Source organism: Girardinichthys multiradiatus, chromosome 14 (genome assembly GCF_021462225.1).
Source record: "Girardinichthys multiradiatus isolate DD_20200921_A chromosome 14, DD_fGirMul_XY1, whole genome shotgun sequence".
Classification (NCBI taxonomy): domain Eukaryota; kingdom Metazoa; phylum Chordata; class Actinopteri; order Cyprinodontiformes; family Goodeidae; genus Girardinichthys; species Girardinichthys multiradiatus.
Window position 1 is genome coordinate 35,628,974 of NC_061807.1, and position 22,703 is coordinate 35,651,676.

General features: G+C 36.9%; 2 protein-coding genes and 2 long non-coding RNA genes across 4 annotated transcripts; 3 read left to right on the plus strand and 1 right to left on the minus strand.

Moving 5' to 3' along the window:
• Positions 1-3,855: 3,855 nt before the first annotated feature.
• Positions 3,856-6,531, plus strand: LOC124880957 (GTPase IMAP family member 9-like). The gene is made up of 2 exons (XM_047386430.1): positions 3,856-3,983; positions 5,225-6,531. The coding sequence occupies exons 1-2, from the start codon at positions 3,977-3,979 to the stop codon at positions 6,001-6,003; spliced, it is 786 nt and encodes a 261-aa protein (XP_047242386.1). The 5' UTR covers positions 3,856-3,976; the 3' UTR covers positions 6,004-6,531.
• Positions 6,532-13,331: 6,800 nt separating this feature from the next.
• LOC124880376 lies at positions 13,332-14,321 on the plus strand. The gene is made up of 3 exons (XR_007041308.1): positions 13,332-13,461; positions 13,857-14,155; positions 14,252-14,321. It is a non-coding gene; the product is annotated as an uncharacterized LOC124880376 (long non-coding RNA).
• A 1,707-nt stretch (positions 14,322-16,028) lies between these two features.
• Positions 16,029-16,956, plus strand: LOC124880057. The gene is made up of 3 exons (XR_007041221.1): positions 16,029-16,193; positions 16,372-16,586; positions 16,661-16,956. It is a non-coding gene; the product is annotated as an uncharacterized LOC124880057 (long non-coding RNA).
• Positions 16,957-17,510: 554 nt separating this feature from the next.
• LOC124880960 lies at positions 17,511-19,122 on the minus strand. Its single transcript, XM_047386431.1, has 3 exons — positions 18,230-19,122; positions 17,916-18,134; positions 17,511-17,842 (listed from the first exon to the last, which is right to left on the minus strand). Exons 1-3 carry the CDS (start codon positions 18,721-18,723, stop codon positions 17,635-17,637), a joined length of 921 nt encoding a protein of 306 aa, XP_047242387.1. The 5' UTR covers positions 18,724-19,122; the 3' UTR covers positions 17,511-17,634.
• Between the last annotated feature and the right edge of the window lie 3,581 nt (positions 19,123-22,703).

Consider the following 22,703-nt stretch of genomic DNA (forward strand, 5'->3'; position numbering starts at 1 on the left):
TGACCAACCCCAAGCTATTTTACATTTTCACAATCTAGACATGCAAATTTGGTACAGACATGCCCTAAAAGGCGTGTAGCTGTAACTGCAGCAAAAAGTGTTTTTATTTATTTATTACCAATTCTGAAAACCATGGTTTCTCCCACTTCATAATTTTATGTTACATTGTGTTGTTCAACAACATGTAATTGCAACAGAATATGTCATTTCACCCGACTACAATATGATGGGCCATTTTACCATCACAGGATTTGCTGCCCAGTGCATACTGTAGGTCTTGGCTAGAGGGGGCCAGCAGGACCACGTCAGCTGCAAAAAGGAGAGATGAAATCCACTGGTCCCCAAACCAGACCCCCTACGCCTTTTGGGTGTGCCTAGAAATCCTGTCCATGAAAGTTATGAACAGGACCGGTGACAAAGGGCAGCCCTGCCAGAGACCAAGATGCACCGGGAACAAGTACATCTTAGTGCCGGCAATGCGAATCAAACTCCTGCTTCGCTTGTACAGAGACCGGATGGCCTGTAATAAAGGGCTCCTGACTCCTAGAGCGTCCACCGCAGGGCACCACAACGGACACTGCCTTCTCCAGGTCCACAAAACACACGTGAACCGATTGGGCAGCACCCTATAGAAGGTGTAGAGCTGGTCCAGTGTTACACGGCCAGGATGAAAACCACACTGCTCCTCTTGAAGCTAAGGTTCAACTATCGGCGAACTCTCCTCTCTAACGCACTGGCATAGGCCTTACCAGGGAGGCAGAAGAGTGTGATGCCACTGTAGTTGGAACATACCCTCCAGGCCCCCTTCTTGTGAAGGGGGACCACCACCCTGGTCTGTCATTCCAGAGGCATTGTCCCCGACTGATACGCAAAGTTGAAGAGGTGTGTCAGCCACGACAGCCCCACTACATCCAGTCTCATCCACCCCCAAAGCCTTGCCACTGTGGAGCTTTTTGACCACGTCGGTGACTTTAGCCTGGTTGATGAGTCCAACTGTGAGTCCCCAGTCTCTGGTTCCACAAGGGAATGTGTGACAACAGGATTATGAGATCCTCAAAGTACTCCTTCCGCTGCTTGATAATGTCCCCTGTCGAGGTCAGCAGCTCCCCACCCCTACTGTAAACGGTGTTGGCGAAGCACTGCTTCCCTCTCCTGAGGGGCCAGACAGTTTGCCAGAATCCCTTCAAGGCCGACCTGTAGTCCTTCTCCATGGTCTCACCGAACTCTTCCCAGCCCCGAGAACATTGTCCACTTGGACTCTCCATGGAGGCTTCCAAGTCTCCAACCTCCCAGAAGCTGGTGAAAGCGCTCCCGAGGTGGGAGTTAAATACATCCCTGACCGAGGGCTCCGCTGGATGCAGACCCTTACTATAAACGTGGCCCTGCCAAGTCTGTCCGGCTTCCTCCACCAGGTGGTGGACAGCTCAGCCCCTCTCTTCACCGAGTGTCCAAGACGTGCAGCCGAAGGTCAGAAGACACAACTACAAAGTTGATCATCGATCTCTAGGGTGTCCTGGTGCCAAGTGCACTAATCAACACTATTATGCTTGAACATGGTGTTCATAAAAGATAATCCATGACTGGCACAGAAGTCAGCATGGTTCCATGGCAAATTTCTGCAGGTGAATTTCTGCGAGGTGACATTTTTCAGGCAAATTCTTGCAGGTGAATTTTTGCTGGGAAATTTTAAGTACAAAAAAAAATTCACATACATAATTGCACAGGATAAAAATTCAGTGTTATAAATTCAATGTCTAAAAAATTTCTGATACTAATGAGACTATTTTACTTTAATCAGCTCCCCTAAGTCCAAGGCTATGGTTTCCTGTTTTTGAGTGCAATTCATTTTATGTTTTCTTTTCAGTTGATTAGTTTTATTTATTTCCTTAGCATATTTATTTTATTTACATGCTGTAATGTTGCAGAAAAAAAAATCTAAAGGATGGATGGATTCATGGGTGGATTTACGACGCAATGGATAATTTGACTCCATGGCCTCACATGTAAAATATATTAAACTATAAAATTAAGCTATGTACTCCTTGTAAATTAGACATTTCTTTAACTTTAGGAAACTTCCAGGAGACTGGACTTGTCAAACTTAGATTTAGAAAAAAATGCCGTCGTCGTTGGAATTATAGATTGCCATGACTGGGGGAAAACAGTTATTTTAATAAATGATAAATATAAGCCTTAGAGCAGACTTTTATAAAGTTAACAATTGGTCTAACTTAGTTTTGATAATGTTGTATTGTTCATGCCACAGTGAAACAGTGTTATCCTTCAAAAAAGCCACACTCCGTTTGACACACATGTAATTTTTCATGTAACTCAAGCCTGAAAGGTATTTCCACAAGTGCGTCATGGTGACATAACCATGTTTACCACCATACTGTGTTCTTCTCAACGCCTTAACAAATCTTTAGTCCTAATCTAGGCTGAACTACACCCAAGCACGTCACCATTCTCTGTAGTGTCACAAATATTTCACTAGATGGGGACAAAGTACAAAAGAAAACCAATGATCTTGTAGCTTGTAGCAACCCTCACTTCAACTCATCCAGCATAGTATGTATGCAATTTTAACTGTAAACAGTGACCTCGACAACAGAAACAGTTTTCTAATAAATGCTGGATTTGTGTTAAGTGTTAAGGTTGAACTGGATATTGTTAATTACTTATTCATTTCTTTATTTATTTATACAGCACTTTAAAACAACCACAGTTGTGACAAAGTTTAGACAAACAAAAAAATGTGTATCTCCACAGATGTAAAAAAGACCATTTAAATGACTGTAATAGATAATTATAGCAGTCATAGGAACACATATTAAACACACTAGACATTTAAACATTGTACAGGCTGATAGTTCTTTGATTTGAGTGATTTGTTGAACTAAGTGGTTCTACATTTGTGAATAATGCATTAAAAACTCAGACGACAAGTTGTACATTAAGTCAGCCAAAATCAGTTGTTATTAAAGTAATCTATGAACGTGACAGCATTTTATACTGCAGACCTTCATAAATAACATGGAGCTTTTATTGTTTGTTTTAGACAAAAACACCAAGAATCAAACTGTCAGATTATCCTTTGATAAAGTTAGATTTGTTTTGTTCTGAACAACTGACAAACCAATGAGCAGAAAGCTTACAGTAAACTGAAAGCTCCTGCTCCAAAATAAACGGCAGTCCAGTATGTTGAACGCAGACTGGTGTGTTATTAGCACAGAGTCAGAGTAGAACCTGAAATCTGAAAAACAGAAAGTTGTACTTCTAGAAAAGATGAACCAAACCAAACCAAACCTTTGAAATAACTAGGAAATAATATTATTGCTGTAAGTAAAGTATGACTGTGTATAACCCCTTTCAGTGGCTCACTGTATTTGTAACCACGGTTAAGAAGAAAATAGTTTCGTGAAAGTGCTGTGCAGCTATTATTAAAAACCCTGTTGTCAATTACCTAGCTTAAACTGTCAGTTTCAACACCACTACATTTTACTGTGTCATTAATATTTGTGTTTCATCACATTTTGAGAAATAAGTGAACGCCAGTATTATCAACCCAGGATCTTGCTGCAAGGCAACAGTGCTACCAACCGCACTGGTGGCGTCATTAATATTTGTGTTTCATCACATTTTGAGAAATAAGTGAACGCCAGTATTATCAATGTAGGTTTTAGGACAGGACAGTCCTGCATGTATTTGCATTAATTTATTATATATTTATTTAAATAGCAAACAAGTCCACTACACTCTAAACACAATCTTTACTAAAGTTAAATGACATGGAACACACTGTTTCTGTAGCCTTGTGTGTCACAGGAAATGCTCTTGGAGCGCAGCCAGAGCAAAAGTGAAACTAAACTGTTGAGCCACATTTCAGCCACAAGCAGGGGAGAAATCACTCAGGGAGGACGAACACCCCAGCATTCTTCTAGAAAGGTCTGCACACAGCTCAGATCTGTTCTTTTCCATGGATGGTGAGCTATATTTGACAATCCGAAACAAAATAGAGTATTCACTGTACCATCTAGATAACACTACGAGTACAGAGAGGTAAACTGAAAGTGCATAGTTTCAGATTTGCTTTATTGCACGAGTTCCTCTTGAACACCAGATCCTCCATATTGTTTCTCCTTGTAGACCTGTGGAAGGCATCTTTTACTGTTTGTGCACTGAGAGGGTTGCAAGAGGCAAAAATATGGTTATATACTGTAAGAAGAGCTCCTACAGTGCCTTTCAAAGTACTTTGACACCTTGAAATTAAAATCACAAACTTAAGTGTGTTTAATTGAGGTTTTTATTTAAATGTTTGTAGTAGTTTCTTGTGTCACTGCACTTTTCAAAGTGCCTTGTGACGACATTTGTTGTGAATTGGCACTATATAAATAAACTGAATTAATAAGTTCCTGTGAAAAGTTTTGAATATTTTACATAAAATGTCAGATAAGTATGTTGTGTATTTGTATTCACTCCCCTGTCTACCATTTCTATGGTGAAACATGGTAATGGCAGGATCAGGCTGTGGGGATGCTTTTTTGCAGCAGGACAGGGGAGCTGGTCAGTGTTTCTGGAAAAAACACTGGTAGAGCTGGAAATTACTTGATACTGGGTGGAGATTTACCTTCCAGCACAACAATGACCCTAATCATACAGCCAGAGCTATGGTGGAATGGTTTAGAACAAAGCACACTCATGTTTTAGATTAGTCCAGTCAAATCTAATTAGGAATCTGTGGCAAGACTTGAAATTAATTGTTCATCCAGTAAAGTGACTGAGACTGAGCTATTTTGCATAAAAGAACAGGCCATAAAATTCAGTCTCTGGATGAGACATACCCCAAAAGACTTGCAGCTGGAATTTGAGGGCTTCTAATTCAGGGAGGTGGATAAGATTTATTTTGGTCATATTTTCCCTCCACTTCAACATACATGAAAGTTTATGGTTGTAGCTTAACAACTTGAGCCAAACAATTTGTAGTGTGTGAATACTTTCGTGAGGCACCGCTTTCAAAGAACAGAAAAGATATACACTTTCAAAAATCCACAAAATGTCACTAACTGAAAACAAAGTATGTCTGCACACGGAGCTCAGCTCAATGTCGGACCTGTACCTTACAACTGTTGAAATATTTAATGTCAGTAGCAAATGTTTAAATGCATTTTATAAAATAAACGGTAAATAAATTATAATTGATATAGGTTTCTTCTCCTTGTAACAGACACACTGAGGATTGTCCTGCTGGGAAAAACTGGATCCGGGAAGAGCAGCCTGGCAAACACCATTTTTGGGAAGGAAGTTTTCAAAGCCAAACATTTTACCAGCTCAGAGGTCACTTACTGTCAGAGAGAGACTGAACATGTTCATGGCAGGAACCTCACTGTGATCGACACTCCTGGTTTTTTTCATTCAGGGCTGTCTGAGAAGGAGCTGAAGGGTGAGATATTGAAGTGTGTCGCAGAGTGTGCTCCTGGGCCCCATGTTTTTCTTATTGTGCTGAAAGTAGAAAAATTTACAGAACAGGAGAAACAGGTCATCAGAAAAATAGAAGACTGCTTCTCTGCAGATGTTTTTAAGTATTGTGCAGTTGTTTTCACAAACGGCAACCAGTTGCAAGAAGAAATGAAGGTTGGGGAGTTTATTAGAAAAAATAAACACCTGGACGATCTGGTGGAGAAGTGTGGAGGGAGGTGCCATGTCATTGATAATAAATATTGGAAAAACAACCAGCAGGATGAAACCAGAAACAACCGGTTCCAGGTGGCAAAGCTGCTCAACACCATCGAGAAGATGGTGACAGAAAACAATGGCGGCTGCTACACCATAAACATGCTTAAATATTGGCAAAAAGAACAACAACCATCAGTACGCAGTTTATTTAAGAGTTTAGTGAAATATACAAGAAAGAAGCCTATGTTCTTCATTTTTGGTGTGGCATTGTTTGTAGGTATGATTACTCTATGGAGAAGATGGAGAGAACATTCTACAGACATTGTTTAGGGCCTGAAATTTGGTTCATATTGTTCCACTCGATCAATCAGTTTATCAATTTCAAACATTTGACAGATTCTTCACAGCCTGTCTCAAACTGACAGCAGTACAGTCATGAATGTTGCTGTATCAATACTGAGGGTCTACACAGTAAAATCAACATCTTTAGTCCGACTTAAGTTGTTTTCCTACTTTTGATCTTTTTTGTGTTTCTGTGCAAGTTGATGATGGAAAACTTAACTTCCTACATTTTAAACAAACATCTGTTTTTCAAATATGCAAATACATGCAATAACTAAGTATAATTTTGTTTTTTAAATCTATAAATGTGTTTAACTTAAGAGTAACCGTGGTGTGATTATCTCTCTTTATGATTCTTCTGTCCAGTTTATCAGATTGCAAAAACATATATTTTTAAGTTAAATGTGAGTAGTTTAATATGAAATGCCACAGCAGACAATGACGTTGATTAATTTAATGTTGTTTTAATTCTTTTTGCCAAATGAAATAAAGGATTTAAAATGCTCTTTCACCTAATGCATGGTCCGGTTTTAATTATCTTCATAACCCATTGCTTTTTCCTGCTGGGATCTTCTTTTTCTGAAACAAAGGAGCCTCATCTGTGACCTAACGAATCAGGATACCTGCTGAATCATAAGATCACCTTTGTGAGACTGCAACAGAGATTCAATACCATTTCCAAGGTCCTTGTCTTCCAATGAGAAAGGTGCTCTTTGGACCAACTTAGAAATAGAAAGTCTGGCAGCCTGATGCAAGGTCACAACCTTGCGCTGAGTGCTAAGCAGATAAATGAGCTGGTGCAAGCAGCAGCAGAACTTCAGTCACATCATCATGAATCAATAGACATTCAACAGACACGGTTTGGTTTGGCTATGAATAACTAAAGTTCCAAAGGCAATTGATAACAAACTTAGTAAATTACATCAAAATTAGCAAGTCAAGGTGTACCACCCGATTATCCGTTATTGATTTATGAATACCTGCATGATGAGGTGTGGTGTTATAGAACAATGGACAAAGGACAAAGGAGTAAATTCGCACACTGGCTTTCTCACACAGCAAGCACTTCACAGATATACAGAATAAACACAAACATCTCTCCAAAATATAAGAATATATAAACAAAACAATTCAAATTAAAATACAACAGGTAACAAACTCTTTAACTAGAATATTAACATTTAGCTAAACTACAAAGTACAAATGAAAAGGATGATGAAAGTTTATAAACTATGAAAAAAGAGAACAAAAGAATAAATCACAACCAATAAAATGTTGCTGTAATATCACAGTTCGGTGTGAATATGTTTGCTCAAGAACCAAGGTTTGTTTTGACAATTGGAGTGATGGTTAAATTCGTCAGTCATTTTCTATACCGCTTATTCCATAGTGGGTCGCTGGAAAACTGGTACCTATATCCAGCAGTCTATGGATGGGAGGCGGGGTACACCCCAGACAGGTTGCCAAAATGCTAACTCCATGCAGAAAGAACCCCGACTGGGAGTCGAACCCAGGATCTTGCTGCAAGGCAACAGTGCTACCAACCGCACTGGTGGCGCAGCGGTTAAATTAGTTTTAAAACTAATTAAGATCAGTGTGTATGTGTTTAGACCACCAGTTCACAATGCAAATCAGAAGGGAAAATAAAACATTATTTTAATATTACAAATAATATTTTAAAAGTATTATTTGCTGAATTAGAAATCAATAACCTTTTGGTCAATTGATTGTTAATGTTGCTAACCATCCATCACAGTGAATGATTTTTGATTGAAGTGATGGACTACCAACTCCCAATTCGGATGGCAGGCGGCGTGATGATGTCACATCAAGATTAGCGGTTCAGCTAAGACAAAGGAAATAGCTTATTTAACAACCCTTTAAGTAAATAATAATACAAGTATTATTGTGTGTATGAGACCAGGTGGAGCGTTACGGCAGGTTGTGGCACATACAGAATGATATGTGATTTACACACATCTGAGCTAGTGATTGCTACCATCTTAACACTGGAGCTTTAGTTCATTGGGAATGCACGTGTTTTAGAGACTAAGTTGACCTATTTTATTCAGGTTAGTGAAAAGGAGATTAGAAAATAGATAAAATGAAGCAAGCTTATGTTACCGGACCATCAGTGTTTAAACCACTCATTAAAATAAAGTTTGGCAGGAATATTCTGCTTGGATTGCACACTTCGGGCAGTGGGTAAAAAATCATTTGTCAGGGATACCTTCTCTTTCAGGAAATCTTTAGCTCAGATTGTTTTCTGCGGAAGCTCAGAGAGAAATATTAGGGTGGTTAGTCTTCAGCCGGGATACGTTAGTTGGGTACACAAACAGCTGACCTTATTTTTCTTTGGATCCAAGATGGAGTCTTTTGCTTGGTCCGGCTGATGGCCGCAGGTAAAAGAAGGTGTGATGCTGCTGGACAGTTTTGTAGTACAGTCCTGTATGTGCCTTCCAGGGCTTGGCGCAACAAACGTTACATTTTAATATTTTAACTTTTTATTTTATTTTATTTGAATTAGTAAGGACCACCATAGACCAGGATGTGTTACAGTATAGGGTTTTTGAGGTTTCTAAACCTTTCATAAATCGAAACTTGGACTTTGTTTAATAAAAATGAAATTAGGTGTAAATAAAAGTTATTTTAATTTCATTTAGATAATAATTTCTTATAGGAAGTGAGACAAGCATCTCATCAAATGATGATGAAACAACTGTATTAATTAATAATGTATTTTTATTTACATCCTAATAAAAAATGGATGGACATTATGTATAATTATATATATATATATATATATATATATATATATATATATATATATATATATATATATATGATTTAGTGATTATCTCTGAAACAGGGTATGAAGAAGTGAAACTTATTTAATCATACCCCCTCTCCTTCCTATAGTCCTTATAACACCAACAGTCTTCCCGATTACTACTTACTTAGAAGTTCATACTACTCTGAAGTCCATTAAGTGAGCAATAAGTGAATTTACTGTCCATAAAGTAAGTATAACCTATAAGTATGTATAACCTATGTACAGTGACTAAGCGTACTCATTGATGTTCACCGCCCTTCTTCCATCTCATAATGTCAATAGCGGTGTAGTGGTGGACCCAAGAACGCAGACGACAGCAAGCCACAGTGGTGAGTAAACTGATTTAATAAAACAAAACTCACTCTTAGGAGGTGGTGGCAAAAACAGGCATGGACAGGCAGGCAAGACAGGCTTGGCATGAACAGGTGACAGAGAGAAGCGATCCATAATGTTTCCATGAGGAATGAACAGAATGATGGTGAATATGTATGGCTAGACAAACAAAACTGATTGACATGGTGCAGGTGGACTGAATGAAGCTGACTGCTTAACAGAGACAGAGAGTGAAAACAAAGCATGGCAGGAACTAAATACTACCCAGACATAATCAAACCTAAGAAACATAGCAATAATAGAACATAATCCAGAAAGGTATATGGACAGAATACAACAATCAGAAGGAACCAAAACATATCACCACCTCTAAAACAAACAGAAGCAGAGTTTTAGCAAGCAGGAATGAATGAATAATGGATTAGTGTGGTCATGATAGCCAGCCCTATGAACTATCCTGATGGAAATTTTTTGCAGTGTGTATAGCGGTTAGTGTTGTCCTGTAGGTGTTCCCACAGATTTCTACACCATAGCTCAAGTATGGTAAAATCAGTGAACAGTAGAGAATGTGTAATGCTTTATGAATAAAAAAATGTTTTGCTTTACTAAGAATTGCAATGCTTCTAGATTGTTTAGTCTGAACCTATTTAATGTGAGGCTTCCAGCAGATTTTGCAATCAATAATCAGATCTATGAATTTAATTTCATTTATTTGTTCCACCTTTACCCCATTTATTATAACTTTCACATCTATATTTCCTTTATAATTTCCAATTAACATTAAGTTAGTTTTCTCCAAATTTAAGGGCAATTTGTTTAGGTCAAACCAGTTTTTTAGTTTATTCATCTCTGCTGTGAAATCATCCAAGTGCTGCAGTAAGCTCTCACCTGTACAGAAAATATTTGTATCATCTGCAGACAAAACAAACTAATACTTTTGAAAGCTTACATATGTCATTTACATAGATAATAAACAGCCCCAATACTGACCCCTGGGGGACACCACAAGCAATATCCAATTAATTTCTTTGGATTCTTTTCTAATAACATTATTTAATATATTCCATATGTTTTTAATATTTATTTTATTCTCATTTAATAGTTTACTGTAATATTCCTGCTTAGATGCCCTTAAATTTGTTTGGTTAATTTATCTTATATCTTTTATATCTATATTCTGTCTCTGCCGTTCTATACTTTAAGATTCTCTTTAAAGCGTGATCTTTTTTACAGAATATTTACCTTTTTTGGTATATTTTTTTATCGACAGTGTTTATCATATCTATATTTGAAAATGTGTAGGACTCTTTCGTAAGCTTTATCCATATTTTTCTCCTGGAGAATTAAGTCCCAATTTTGACTAAGCAGATCCTCTCCTAATGCAATCATTGACTCCTCTGTTCTTATTGTTTTGTGCTTTTGTGTGTCATCCCTATAGCAGCTTTCCTGTAACAACTGTCATAAACCACAAACACCAGTAGACTTTCACTGATATGATTAATAAATGATCCACTTATTGTGTTGTTATCTATCAAGTTTGTAAATATATTATCTATTAATGTGGCACTGTGAGTTGTGATCCTAACAGGTCTGGTGGTCTTTAAATAGAGGCTCAAACTGTACAGGGTATTTTTAAACTCTCCAGGAGGTTTATGCTTCTCTGAGTAAAGCAAATCAATATTAAAGTCCCCACAGATGAAAAATACCGTCTGATTTACAGTTGTGTAACATTTTTCTTCTTTTCCATACAAACTTAAATCATTATACAAACTATGCCCTCAACCACCTTTATCATTTTATCACTTCTTTTATATTTCAGGTTTTTGTTAACATACACAGCCACCCCTCCTCCATTTTTGCCCACTCTATTCATACAATGAATTGTACTTTATTGTGAACACACATCCTTCTGTACACCGGTCTCCTGAAATGGAGAAGAAATTTTTGGGTGCAATTCAATCCATAAGCGTACCATTCCTTACCTTTCAACGTTTTAGCACAGACCAGAAAGGGCGTGTGCACACCGCTCTCATTGATGAAGCATTCAAAATCATAAAAAATCAGTTTATCCTCAAGCTGATCACTGGCATTGCAAGGCTGAATGTAGCATGTAAGGATTATGATTATTGATTAATTAAGACTCATCAAGAATTATAATTTAAAATCATAATTTGAGAAAAAATGTTTTATTTAACCAAAAATCATTACTTACGAAAAGAAATCAGAGATGTCCTCTGGTGTTGTGATTACGGGCTCAAAGCTCGTTAATAATTACAAATTATTAACCAAACCACAAACTGTCATTGTTTATTCAACCGCTTCACCGAAGGTGGGGGAACTTCGACCTGGTTACGACAGATAAATCACTCTTGCACGAAATAAACACAAACGCTTCTCTTAATTATATATGAAGATTTATTGAAGCCAAATAATTCTGATATACCATTATTCTGGTCCAAAAACCTTCACCTAACTAACAAGCACCATTCTACACAAAGGGGATAAAAATGACTACCTAACAATGATAATAAAAGAAAAATAAATATATGCGTATTTAGTGTCTATGAAGATCAAACCAGTAGTTTTATGGACAGAATGTGTAATTTGGGTTAAATGGGAAGAGAGGTCCTCCTGGTGTTAATGTCTCAATCGCAGCGATCAGCTGATAAAACAGTGAGCCCACGCCCCTTTAGCCACTATCAGCTGATCGCCCCAAATCTTGACAAAGAGTCATAAACTCTGAGGCGGGAACTCATTGGAAAATCTCCAGCAATAAAACTGGAACAAAGAGTGGTCTGGCGAGGCCCAGACCGCAGTTGCTTTGAATGAAAAACTTTTAAAAGTCCAACTTCTAACTCCTGGCTGATTTGAGATCAGCCAGACAAATATTAACCACGCACGATTCAGCAGCGCTTACACACCAAATCAAAACACAGCTCAGCATAACATAATTCAATCGGTATTGCATGCAACAAGTTGATACCTGAGATTAACTACTGGTGATCCTAAATCACCTTCACTATGCCTCGTCCTGCCCAGACTTCTACATGCACTTATCCGGTTTAATAGGAAAAGAACGAAATGACTTTGACGTTGATTTCTGCTCTCCACCGGTTGAGGATCAGGTCTGAAGAAAAAGGAGAGGAGGGGGACCACGCGTCCGTGATCAAATCAAGATAAAAAAAACGGTAATTTCTCATCTGACCAGGAGGGGAAAAGATGAACCGTTAGTCGACTCCATTACACAAGGAGGAAAACTCATCTCCTTGGACATAGAACATCTGTGGGTTTCCACCGGCGCCGGTTGTCGACGTGGTCTTCGATCAGTAAATAAATCTCCTGATCTTCTCGTATCAGACAGATTTCCAGCTTTCAAGCTCTTCCGGGAATGGCCTTGTGGAGCAAAAGTTCGCTTTTTGTCTCTCCAGATATGCGCCTCCGATGTGCCGTCCTGTGAGACAGACGGGAAATGGCAACGAAACTCTGCACCTCAGCCGGTTTATGCTCCCAGTGACGTCAGAGCTGCGACGTCTGTTGAGCTGCACATGTCAAAATGTGTGACTAAAATGGATGGCCCCAACAAGCACTTATGATCATCACATGTAATGTCTAGGCCGGGAAGTAAATTCTCACCGCAAATACAGCATTGTACATGACACACGTGTGGTTTCTTGGGTTTACTGATTGGGATAACGTATATCCTTTTACACACCTTGCACAGTTTTACCAACTCAGAGTCACTCATAGGCCTGTCAGAATTAGGTCTGTTGCAGGGTTCGTTATGTCTAGCAAAACATAAAGAGTTGCAACAGATTCTTTGACAACCTGCACAGGTTACAGGATTGTTAATTTCTTGCATACACTGGTATGAGTGACAAACCGGACAATAGCCTTCACAGTAGAGTGTGTCAGGATTCTGATAGCTGTTGAAACAGTATGCACAGATATATCTGGACCCTATAAAACCTTTGAGATTTTTTATCCCATAGAAATGACCTTGAAATAAAAAATTTTAAGTGGCACAGAACAGGCGGAAGGACCAGAAGCACAGGGGACATCTCAACAGTCAGATAAGTTCAGCATAATGCTCGCTAAGTGAGTGAAACTATTTGTTAGCTCACTTTGTATATTTAGTTTGAGTTTTGTTCATTTCAGCAGAAAAATCTTGCCCATCATACATACAGTTCCTGGAGTACAGAAGCTCAAAGTCCAAAGAGCGTCAGTCTTTTAACTACGGACCGAGAGGAAGACATCGGGTTAAAGAACGAAAACACGTCCAGGTAAGTTGTACAGTACTGACCATCTTATCAATACTCGACTTTCTGACCCGAGGGGACTTATAAATGGATTTGTATCATAGTAAATTTATTTTACAGATGGACTTATGTTGAAAAGAAAATCTTTGAAGTGGATATCTTTTGTAGATATGTGGAATATAGAGCTCTAGGCAGACAGAAGCCCTCTTGCAGGCCGAGATGCCTTGCTAAAGCCACGAGGCAAAACACTGTAACGATTTGGAGAGTGTAGCTTATAGACTGGTTCGGTTCACTGTGAAATTGGTGGCACAAATTAGACCATGGAGGGGCACCGCATTCTCCATAGAAACAGAGATGTATGTATCGTCTTTACTTTTACCTATGTTTAATACATTGAATTAATCTCATCTTTGTCATAGATAAACATTGGATTGATGGCACCACATGGAATAGATTTAAAACCTGTAAGAGGGAAAACAGACCCTTTATTTGTTTACCCAGAGGTAGGAGCACCTGAGGTACTGCAACAAGCTGTCCAGAAGATGAGAATATTTCACAAGGACATACAAGTACACCCTTTTGTATCCAGACTGCTCAGAGGTAGTCCATGTCCCCGGATCAGAAAGGCCATTCAAATAGTCAGACTATAAAAAGGAATTAGGAAGGCCATATTCCAGGATCACATTTTTTATTTGCCTAGAAACACATTTTAAAGGAGGTTAGTGGATGCCATTCCATATTTTTACATATTTTAGATACTTTACCAAATAATGCATCTTCAATATCTACATGATCTGTTGTTTGTTTTTAATAGCAGTGGATGATACCTCAGACTCTGATTGTGAAATTATCATCACATCAAGGAGCATGGCTGAATTCAATCGATCTGACACACTGGTAATTTGATTTTCATAAATATGTATGTGTGTGTGTATATATATATATATATATATATATATGTATATGTGTGTGTGTGTGTGTGTGTTTGTTGTAAGGGGACAGTTATGGAAGCTATTATAAATTCCTGGTAATTTGATGTTTCCTCACAGGTTTTTGAACCACAAAACCAAAGTACTCCCAAAGACAAACCTGAAGATGAAAGGCAAGTACATTTTAGCTTTTTTCACTGAGTCAAACCTTTTTAATAAGAGGTCCTTTGTAATGGTCTATCGACCAATAGGAATCTTGCCTATATTTGTTTACATTCTTATATCACTATTGTAGGCCTGAAGAACAGTAATCATTTTGTTATTTTCATTGTGTTTTAGAGATGCACAGGGACATTCAGCAACAATTCAGCCTGAACAGGTAACAGGGCACAATGTGGCAGCCTGAGATTTCTTATTATTGTAGTTTGGGTCATTTTAGTTTGATTTTAAGATTGAAATATATTTTGCTCAGGATATAGATCCATCTGAAACAAATCCAGATAAGAGTTGCTACAGGTAAAAATATAAAATAAAATTAATTGAGAAAAATTTGTGTTTTAACATGAAAATTGTTGTTTCCCCAACAGTAAATACACGGATCTGTATGCACCAGGTGTTGAGGAAGAGGATGAGGAGCTGGTTGCATTCAATGTGGAGAATTTCCAACACACAGTGTAAAGTTAGCTTATTTGTGGCATTCCAGTTTGTTCTTTGTGCAATATAGCTGGTATTTAAATAATTGTTGTAAAAGTGTGCACTGTTTCGGATATTATTTTATTGAATCACTTTTTGTCTTTACAGGATGGAGATGCACAGTACACTACCTGGCATTGTAGCAAACCTGTCACTTCCTATTGATCACAAAAGAGTCAGCAGGTTCAATATCTCAAGAGCTAATGTTTGGGAGGAGCTGTCAGAGGTTTCAAGCGTTCAACATATTCAGAATCCTGTGACATGCTTGTCAGATTTACCAATGATGCTGGGATTTATGAGGAGGGAATTGACAAAGGTGGCCCAAGACGAGAATTTTTAACCCTGCTCATGAAACACCTGAAAGACAGGCCCATTTTTGATGGACCAGAAGGACATCAGTTCTTGGTCTACAATGCAAATGGTATGCATAGGGTTAGATATGTGCTATACTAGTGGTTGGTTAATGATCACTAAACATATATATGACACAGCATATTTTTCTCCTCAATATCTTAAAGTATATAATGTATGTTTTCATTTTGCAATATAGATTCATTCACAGCTGTTAGGGAGGATGAATACTTCCTAGCAGGAAAGATGATAGCAGTTTCAGTTGTACATGGAGGTCCGGGACCCCATTTCCTGTCTGAAGATCTTGTACATTATCTTGCTGGCCAGCCTTCATTCAAACCAACAGTTAATTTAATAACTGATGAAGAAATAGGGAAAGCTTTGCAAGAGGTGAGGATAGCATAAGTTTACAGTGTGGTAGAACAGATGTTAAACATAGTTCCTGCAATGTTTCATGACAATGTTTACTTCCTATATTGCATATACATCAGCAGAATTATCAGTTTTGTGATACTGTAGTCTTACAGCATATGTATGTCACTGAATAAAAAAGGCAAAGGATAGTGCATAGTTATTTACTGGGTTGTTTATGCCTCTTTTTGGCTTTCAGATTGAGAATGCTGCTTCATTGGATGCTCTACAGGAATGTATCATGAGACACAGCACAATGCTACAGACAGCAGGCTGTCTCAGGCATGTGGCTGCTGTAGAAGAAAAGAAAGACGTTGTGGCAGACTACCTCTGATGGTATATTATTGACCGCAACTCATCTGTAATTGACAGGTAAGATATTTGTTATGGTGTGATTTATATATATATTTTTTATATATGTACATGATTTTTTGGGAAGGAAAAGCCTCATGGCATTGGTATCTGTTCCCAGTTAGTCACTGTGCCAAACATGTTTGCCTAGGTGTGTAACAACTACACAGCAGTAAAAGTGTCTTTGTTCACCTTGTAGATTCAAAGGTGGTCTTTCAGCCCTTGAGTTCCTGACTGCACTACAGCAACACCCTACTTTGCTGACCCCTGTCCTGTGCCACTTTGAAAAGCAGCTCACCGGCTTTGAACTTGAGACACTCTTCAAACCTAAACTCAGCCCTTCAGGAAGTAATAGGAGACTAAAAGAAAGTCTAACCTTGGCCTACTGGGCAGACTATCTCCTTGATTGTGAAGGTTTGTAAGGTTTTTCTGTATCTACTTGGAAAACCACATTACCCTGGTATACCTGAAATTTTATTTTTTTGCAGAAGGAGAGGCTGCAGTATCTGTGGAGAACATTTGGATGTTTGCAAATGGCCTGACATCACTTCCCCCATCTGGCTTGGAACCATTGCCACAAATAGAGTTCCTGGATGACTCCCCATTCCCAATGGCAAACACATGTTCAAACTTGTTGAAATTACCACTCCTGGATTCATACAGTGTGTTTAAATCACAAATGGACTTTGGAATTCAAAATAGTCCAGGATTTGGTTGTTTGTAAACCATATGGCTGGATAATCCCTAGAGAGCAGGGGTCAGCAACCTTTTCAATTTCATGAGCCGCCCCCCCACCCCCCACACACTATAAAATTTGTCTAGAGCCACAATAAAAACATTTTATATGTTAAGGATTTAAGGTAATTAAACTAAAATCTATTTACATTTAATGATTTAGAACAAAATGAATTATCTTACATTTACAAATGACAAAACTAAATTTTGTAGAATGAGGCCATATATTTTTTATTCCATAAAAATGGAAAACAAAGACCGGTGGCTCACTTAAAAATATAAAGCACACACTTTAAAGTTAAAAAAACGAACTACTTTTAAAAGGCTTATACTATTGGTGCCCTTCTGTTGATATTCTATGCAGATACTGCATAAAAACATAGAACTGCTAAAACCACCTTTTTTCATTGCCATTATAATTAAAAATATTGCTCATTATGTGGCTCAGGAGGCAGGTTGCAGACCCCTGCCCTAGAGATTGTACTCTAAAAATGTAGCTTGTTCTTTGTTATAAGTGCACCCAAAGGTGCAGTTGCTTTTGTTAAATACTGAAATGTTGTGGTATGTGAGCATGTTTTTTTTTTTCCCCCACAGCGTTTTGACTGCGTTTCAGCCAGTATTTTTATTTATTTCCCATTTTTAAATATCAAAGCTGTGCTTGACAAATTGTGTACATGTTTCAGACACATTTTGTACATGTTCTACCACCATTACAATAAACCTTCCTTCATAGCTCAGCAATTTGTTTTAGTTTCAGATACAGTTCCATTGAAGACTGCCAGTATTCTGGCTTCCGTAAATGATTGTGCTCCATGGCAAAGTCCAAGTATTCCTGCATGTTTGGGTCCCCACATGGAACTCTTGTCAGGTGAGCCTCAGGAAAGGCATCCAGTTCAGACTGTTCAATGTTAAATCCACAGTCTCTGGAGTCAAACCTATGTTAAACAGAAGATATGATTACATTTATTTAAATGTATGAAAAAAAAGATTTTATCGCTAAAGTTTTACCTGTGTGGTAAGTAGTACAGCTCATTGGGCACTCCTCCTGGACATGATGCTGTTCTGGAGGGGCATATCCTGTGATTGTTCCACAGTCTCACACACTCATCCAAGTCCCTCTGAATAACATCAGCAAAGAAATATCTCAGCAGACACTGATGCTTGTGACTCCCATTGAAGTATCCGGCATCTCTAAGGTCTGCAAGTAACTCCATCCAGAACTGACACCTATAACAAAATTAATAAAATAGTTATAATTTTAAGCATATCCATGTTTGGATGAAGGTTATTTGTAAGTTAATTTCTTTATGAAGATAACTTACCTTCCCTTTCTGAATATGGACCACCAGGACTCAATCCTCTGGTTGTTTGTGGATGAGCCATACATGTGGCTGGACGCTCCAGAGTAGTAGTCATTGTGGTGGTGGCGTAGGGTGCACTGAATTGCGGCCATGGTCCCGTTCTCCATTCCGCAATCAGTCCTCAGTCTCATGGGAGTGACACCAACGTTTCGCACACAAGACAGGAAATAGTGAGCGATCACAGTTGGATCATTATTTGTTGATCCACATACAAGCCACAGTACTTTACGAGAAAATCCATCGATACAACCTGAAAGAGCCAAACCGAATGGCTTGAGTTTATCATAACCATCCATGTGCCACATATAGTTCGGTCCCATGGAGTGGTAGGTTCTCCGTATAAACCTTCTGCATGCTCTCCTCTCGCACCCTTGAGGATTGAGCTCCCGGAGCAAATTCATTACCTGATCCCTCTTCAATCGCAGATTGTACTTTTGTTTAAGTATCTGCCACATCGTGCGGTAGCCAAACAGCTGTCCAGGTCCACGAAGTTCCAGTCATATTGCCCTAATTATGACGTTTGTAGAGGAGAAATCCTTTCTGTGAAAGAACCCGGCATCATTCAGTTTGCTTTTCAGAGACCTCAAGCTAATGTGTACATCATGTAAACATGACATCATGTCTACAATTACAGCGTACGAGTGTCCCGCATTAAAATATTGTATGCACTGCTGCAGCATATCTGGTCCTTCCACCTGTTCTGTGCCACTTAAAAATTGTAATGACCGACCACACGAAAAACAAAACTGCCTTAATCTATTCATTTGTGTCCCACAAAACAGGCAAAACGCCACTTGACCGCGCTCCATCTTAGGTCACTGTGAGCGCTCCCGTTGTCACTTCCAGGTCAGCCTCGCCGTTGGTACATTCCTTTTCCGGTTGATTTTCTCAAATGTGAATTTGTTTTCTGAAATGTAAATTTGTTTCGGTACTTGTAAATTTGTTTCGTGAAATGTAAATTTGTTTCGTGAAATGTAAATTTGTTTCGTGAAATGTAAATTTGTTTCGGTACTTGTAAATTTGTTTCGTGAAATGTAAATTTGTTTCGGTACTTGTAAATTTGTTTTGTGAAATGTAAATTTGTTTCGTGAAATGTAAATTTGTTTCGGTACTTGTAAATTTGTTTTGTGAAATGTAAATTTGTTTTGTGAAATGTAAATTTGTTTCATGAAACGTAAATATGTTTCGTGAAATGTAAATTTGTTTTCTGAAATGTAAATTTGTTTCGGTACTTGTAAATTTGTTTCGTGAAATGTAAATTTGTTTCGGTACTTGTAAATTTATTTTGTGAAATGTAAATTTGTTTTGTGAAATGTAAATTTGTTTCATGAAATGTAAATTTGTTTCGGTACTTGTAAATTTGTTTCGTGAAATGTAAATTTGTTTTCTGAAATGTAAATTTGTTTTGGTACTTGTAAACTTGTTTCGTGAAATGTAAATTTGTTTTCTGAAATGTAAATTTGTTTTGTGAAATGTAAATTTGTTTCGTGAAATGTAAATTTGTTTCGGTACTTGTAAATTTGTTTTGTGAAATGTAAATTTGTTTCGTGAAATGTAAATTTGTTTCGGTACTTGTAAATTTGTTTTGTGAAATGTAAATTTGTTTTGTGAAATGTAAATTTGTTTTGTGAAATGTAAATTTGTTTCGGTACTTGTAAATTTGTTTGGTAAAATGTAAATTTGTTTTGTGAAATGTAAATTTGTTTCGTGAAATGTAAATTTGTTTCGGTACTTGTAAATTTGTTTCGTGAAATGTAAATTTGTTTCGGTACTTGTAAATTTGTTTTGTGAAATGTAAATGTGTTTCGTGAAATGTAAATTTGTTTTCTGAAATGTAGATTTGTTTCGGTACTTGTAAATTTATTTTGTGAAATGTAAATTTGTTTTCTGAAATGTAAATTTGTTTCATGAAATGTAAATTTGTTTCGGTACTTGTAAATTTGTTTCGTGAAATGTAAATTTGTTTTCTGAAATGTAAATTTGTTTTGGTACTTGTAAACTTGTTTCGTGAAATGTAAATTTGTTTTCTGAAATGTAAATTTGTTTTGTGAAATGTAAATTTGTTTCTTGAAATGTAAATTTGTTTCGGTACTTGTAAATTTGTTTTGTGAAATGTAAATTTGTTTCGTGAAATGTAAATTTGTTTCGGTACTTGTAAATTTGTTTTGTGAAATGTAAATTTGTTTTGTGAAATGTAAATTTGTTTCGTGAAATGTAAATTTGTTTCGGTACTTGTAAATTTGTTTGGTAAAATGTAAATTTGTTTTGTGAAATGTAAATTTGTTTCATGAAATGTAAATTTGTTTCGGTACTTGTAAATTTGTTTTGTAAAATGTAAATTTGTTTTCTGAAATGTAAATTTGTTTTGGTACTTGTAAATTTGTTTTGTGAAATGTAAATTTGTTTTGTGAAATGTAAATTTGTTTCATGAAATGTAAATTTGTTTTCTGAAATGTAAATTTGTTTTGGTACTTGTAAATTTGTTTCGTGAAATGTAAATTTGTTTTCTGAAATGTAAATTAGTTTTGTGAAATGTAAATTTGTTTCGTGAAATGTAAATTTGTTTCGGTACTTGTAAATTTGTTTTGGTACTTGTAAATTTGTTTCGTGAAATGTAAATTTGTTTTCTGAAATGTAAATTTGTTTTGTGAAATGTAAATTTGTTTCGTGAAATGTAAATTTGTTTCGGTACTTGTAAATTTGTTTCGTGAAATGTAAATTTGTTTCGGTACTTGTAAATTTGTTTTGTGAAATGTAAATGTGTTTCGTGAAATGTAAATTTGTTTTCTGAAATGTAGATTTGTTTCGGTACTTGTAAATTTATTTTGTGAAATGTAAATTTGTTTTCTGAAATGTAAATTTGTTTCATGAAATGTAAATTTGTTTCGGTACCTGTAAATTTGTTTCGTGAAATGTAAATTTGTTTTCTGAAATGTAAATTTGTTTTGGTACTTGTAAACTTGTTTCGTGAAATGTAAATTTGTTTTCTGAAATGTAAATTTGTTTTGTGAAATGTAAATTTGTTTCTTGAAATGTAAATTTGTTTCGGTACTTGTAAATTTGTTTTGTGAAATGTAAATTTGTTTCGTGAAATGTAAATTTGTTTCGGTACTTGTAAATTTGTTTTGTGAAATGTAAATTTGTTTTGTGAAATGTAAATTTGTTTCGTGAAATGTAAATTTGTTTCGGTACTTGTAAATTTGTTTGGTAAAATGTAAATTTGTTTTGTGAAATGTAAATTTGTTTCATGAAATGTAAATTTGTTTCGGTACTTGTAAATTTGTTTTGTAAAATGTAAATTTGTTTTCTGAAATGTAAATTTGTTTTGGTACTTGTAAATTTGTTTTGTGAAATGTAAATTTGTTTTGTGAAATGTAAATTTGTTTCATGAAATGTAAATTTGTTTTCTGAAATGTAAATTTGTTTTGGTACTTGTAAATTTGTTTCGTGAAATGTAAATTTGTTTTCTGAAATGTAAATTTGTTTTGTGAAATGTAAATTTGTTTCGTGAAATGTAAATTTGTTTCGGTACTTGTAAATTTGTTTTGGTACTTGTAAATTTGTTTCGTGAAATGTAAATTTGTTTTCTGAAATGTAAATTTGTTTTGTGAAATGTAAATTTGTTTCGTGAAATGTAAATTTGTTTCGGTACTTGTAAATTGGTTTCGTGAAATGTAAATTTGTTTCGGTACTTGTAAATTTGTTTTGTGAAATGTAAATTTGTTTCGTGAAATGTAAATTTGTTTCGGTACTTGTAAATTTGTTTTGTGAAATGTAAATTTGTTTTGGTACTTGTAAATTTGTTTCGTGAAATGTAAATTTGTTTTGTGAAATGTAAATTTGTTTCGTGAAATGTAAATTTGTTTCGGTACTTGTAAATTTGTTTCGTGAAATGTAAATTTGTTTCGGTACTTGTAAATTTGTTTTGTGAAATGTAAATTTGTTTCGTGAAATGTAAATTTGTTTCGGTACTTGTAAATTTGTTTGGTGAAATGTAAATTTGTTTTGTAAAATGTAAATTTGTTTTGTGAAATGTAAATTTGTTTCGTGAAATGTAAATTTGTTTCGGTACTTGTAAATTTCGTTCGTTCGTCGTCTTCCGCTTATCCAGGACCGGGTCGCGGGGGCAGCAGACTCAGCAGAGACGCCCAGACGTCCCTCTCTCCAGACACCTCCTCCAGCTCCTCCAGGGGGAGCCCAAGGCGTTCCCAGGCCAGCCGAGAGACATAGTCCCTCCAGCGTGTCCTGGGCCGTCCCCTGGGCCTCCTCCCGGTGGGACGTGCCTGGAACACCTCCCGAGGAAGGCGTCCAGGAGGCATCCAGTATAGATGCCCGAGCCACCTCAACTGGCTCCTCTCAATGTGGAGGAGCAGCGGCTCTACTCCGAGCTCCTCCCGGATGGCCGAGCTCCTCACCCTATCTCTAAGGGAGTGCC

What these genes read in the sequence shown, in the direction of transcription:
- LOC124880960 (XM_047386431.1), bottom strand. Translation starts at nt 18,723, where the DNA reads ATGTGGCAGATACTTAAACAAAAGTACAATCTGCGATTGAAGAGGGAT. An exon ending in TCCATATTCAGAAAGGGAAG is followed by an intron (nt 18,135 to 18,229) that starts GTAAGTTATCTT and finishes ATTTTGTTATAG; the next exon opens with GTGTCAGTTCTGGATGGAGT. An exon ending in CTGTACTACTTACCACACAG is followed by an intron (nt 17,843 to 17,915) that starts GTAAAACTTTAG and finishes TGTTTAACATAG; the next exon opens with GTTTGACTCCAGAGACTGTG.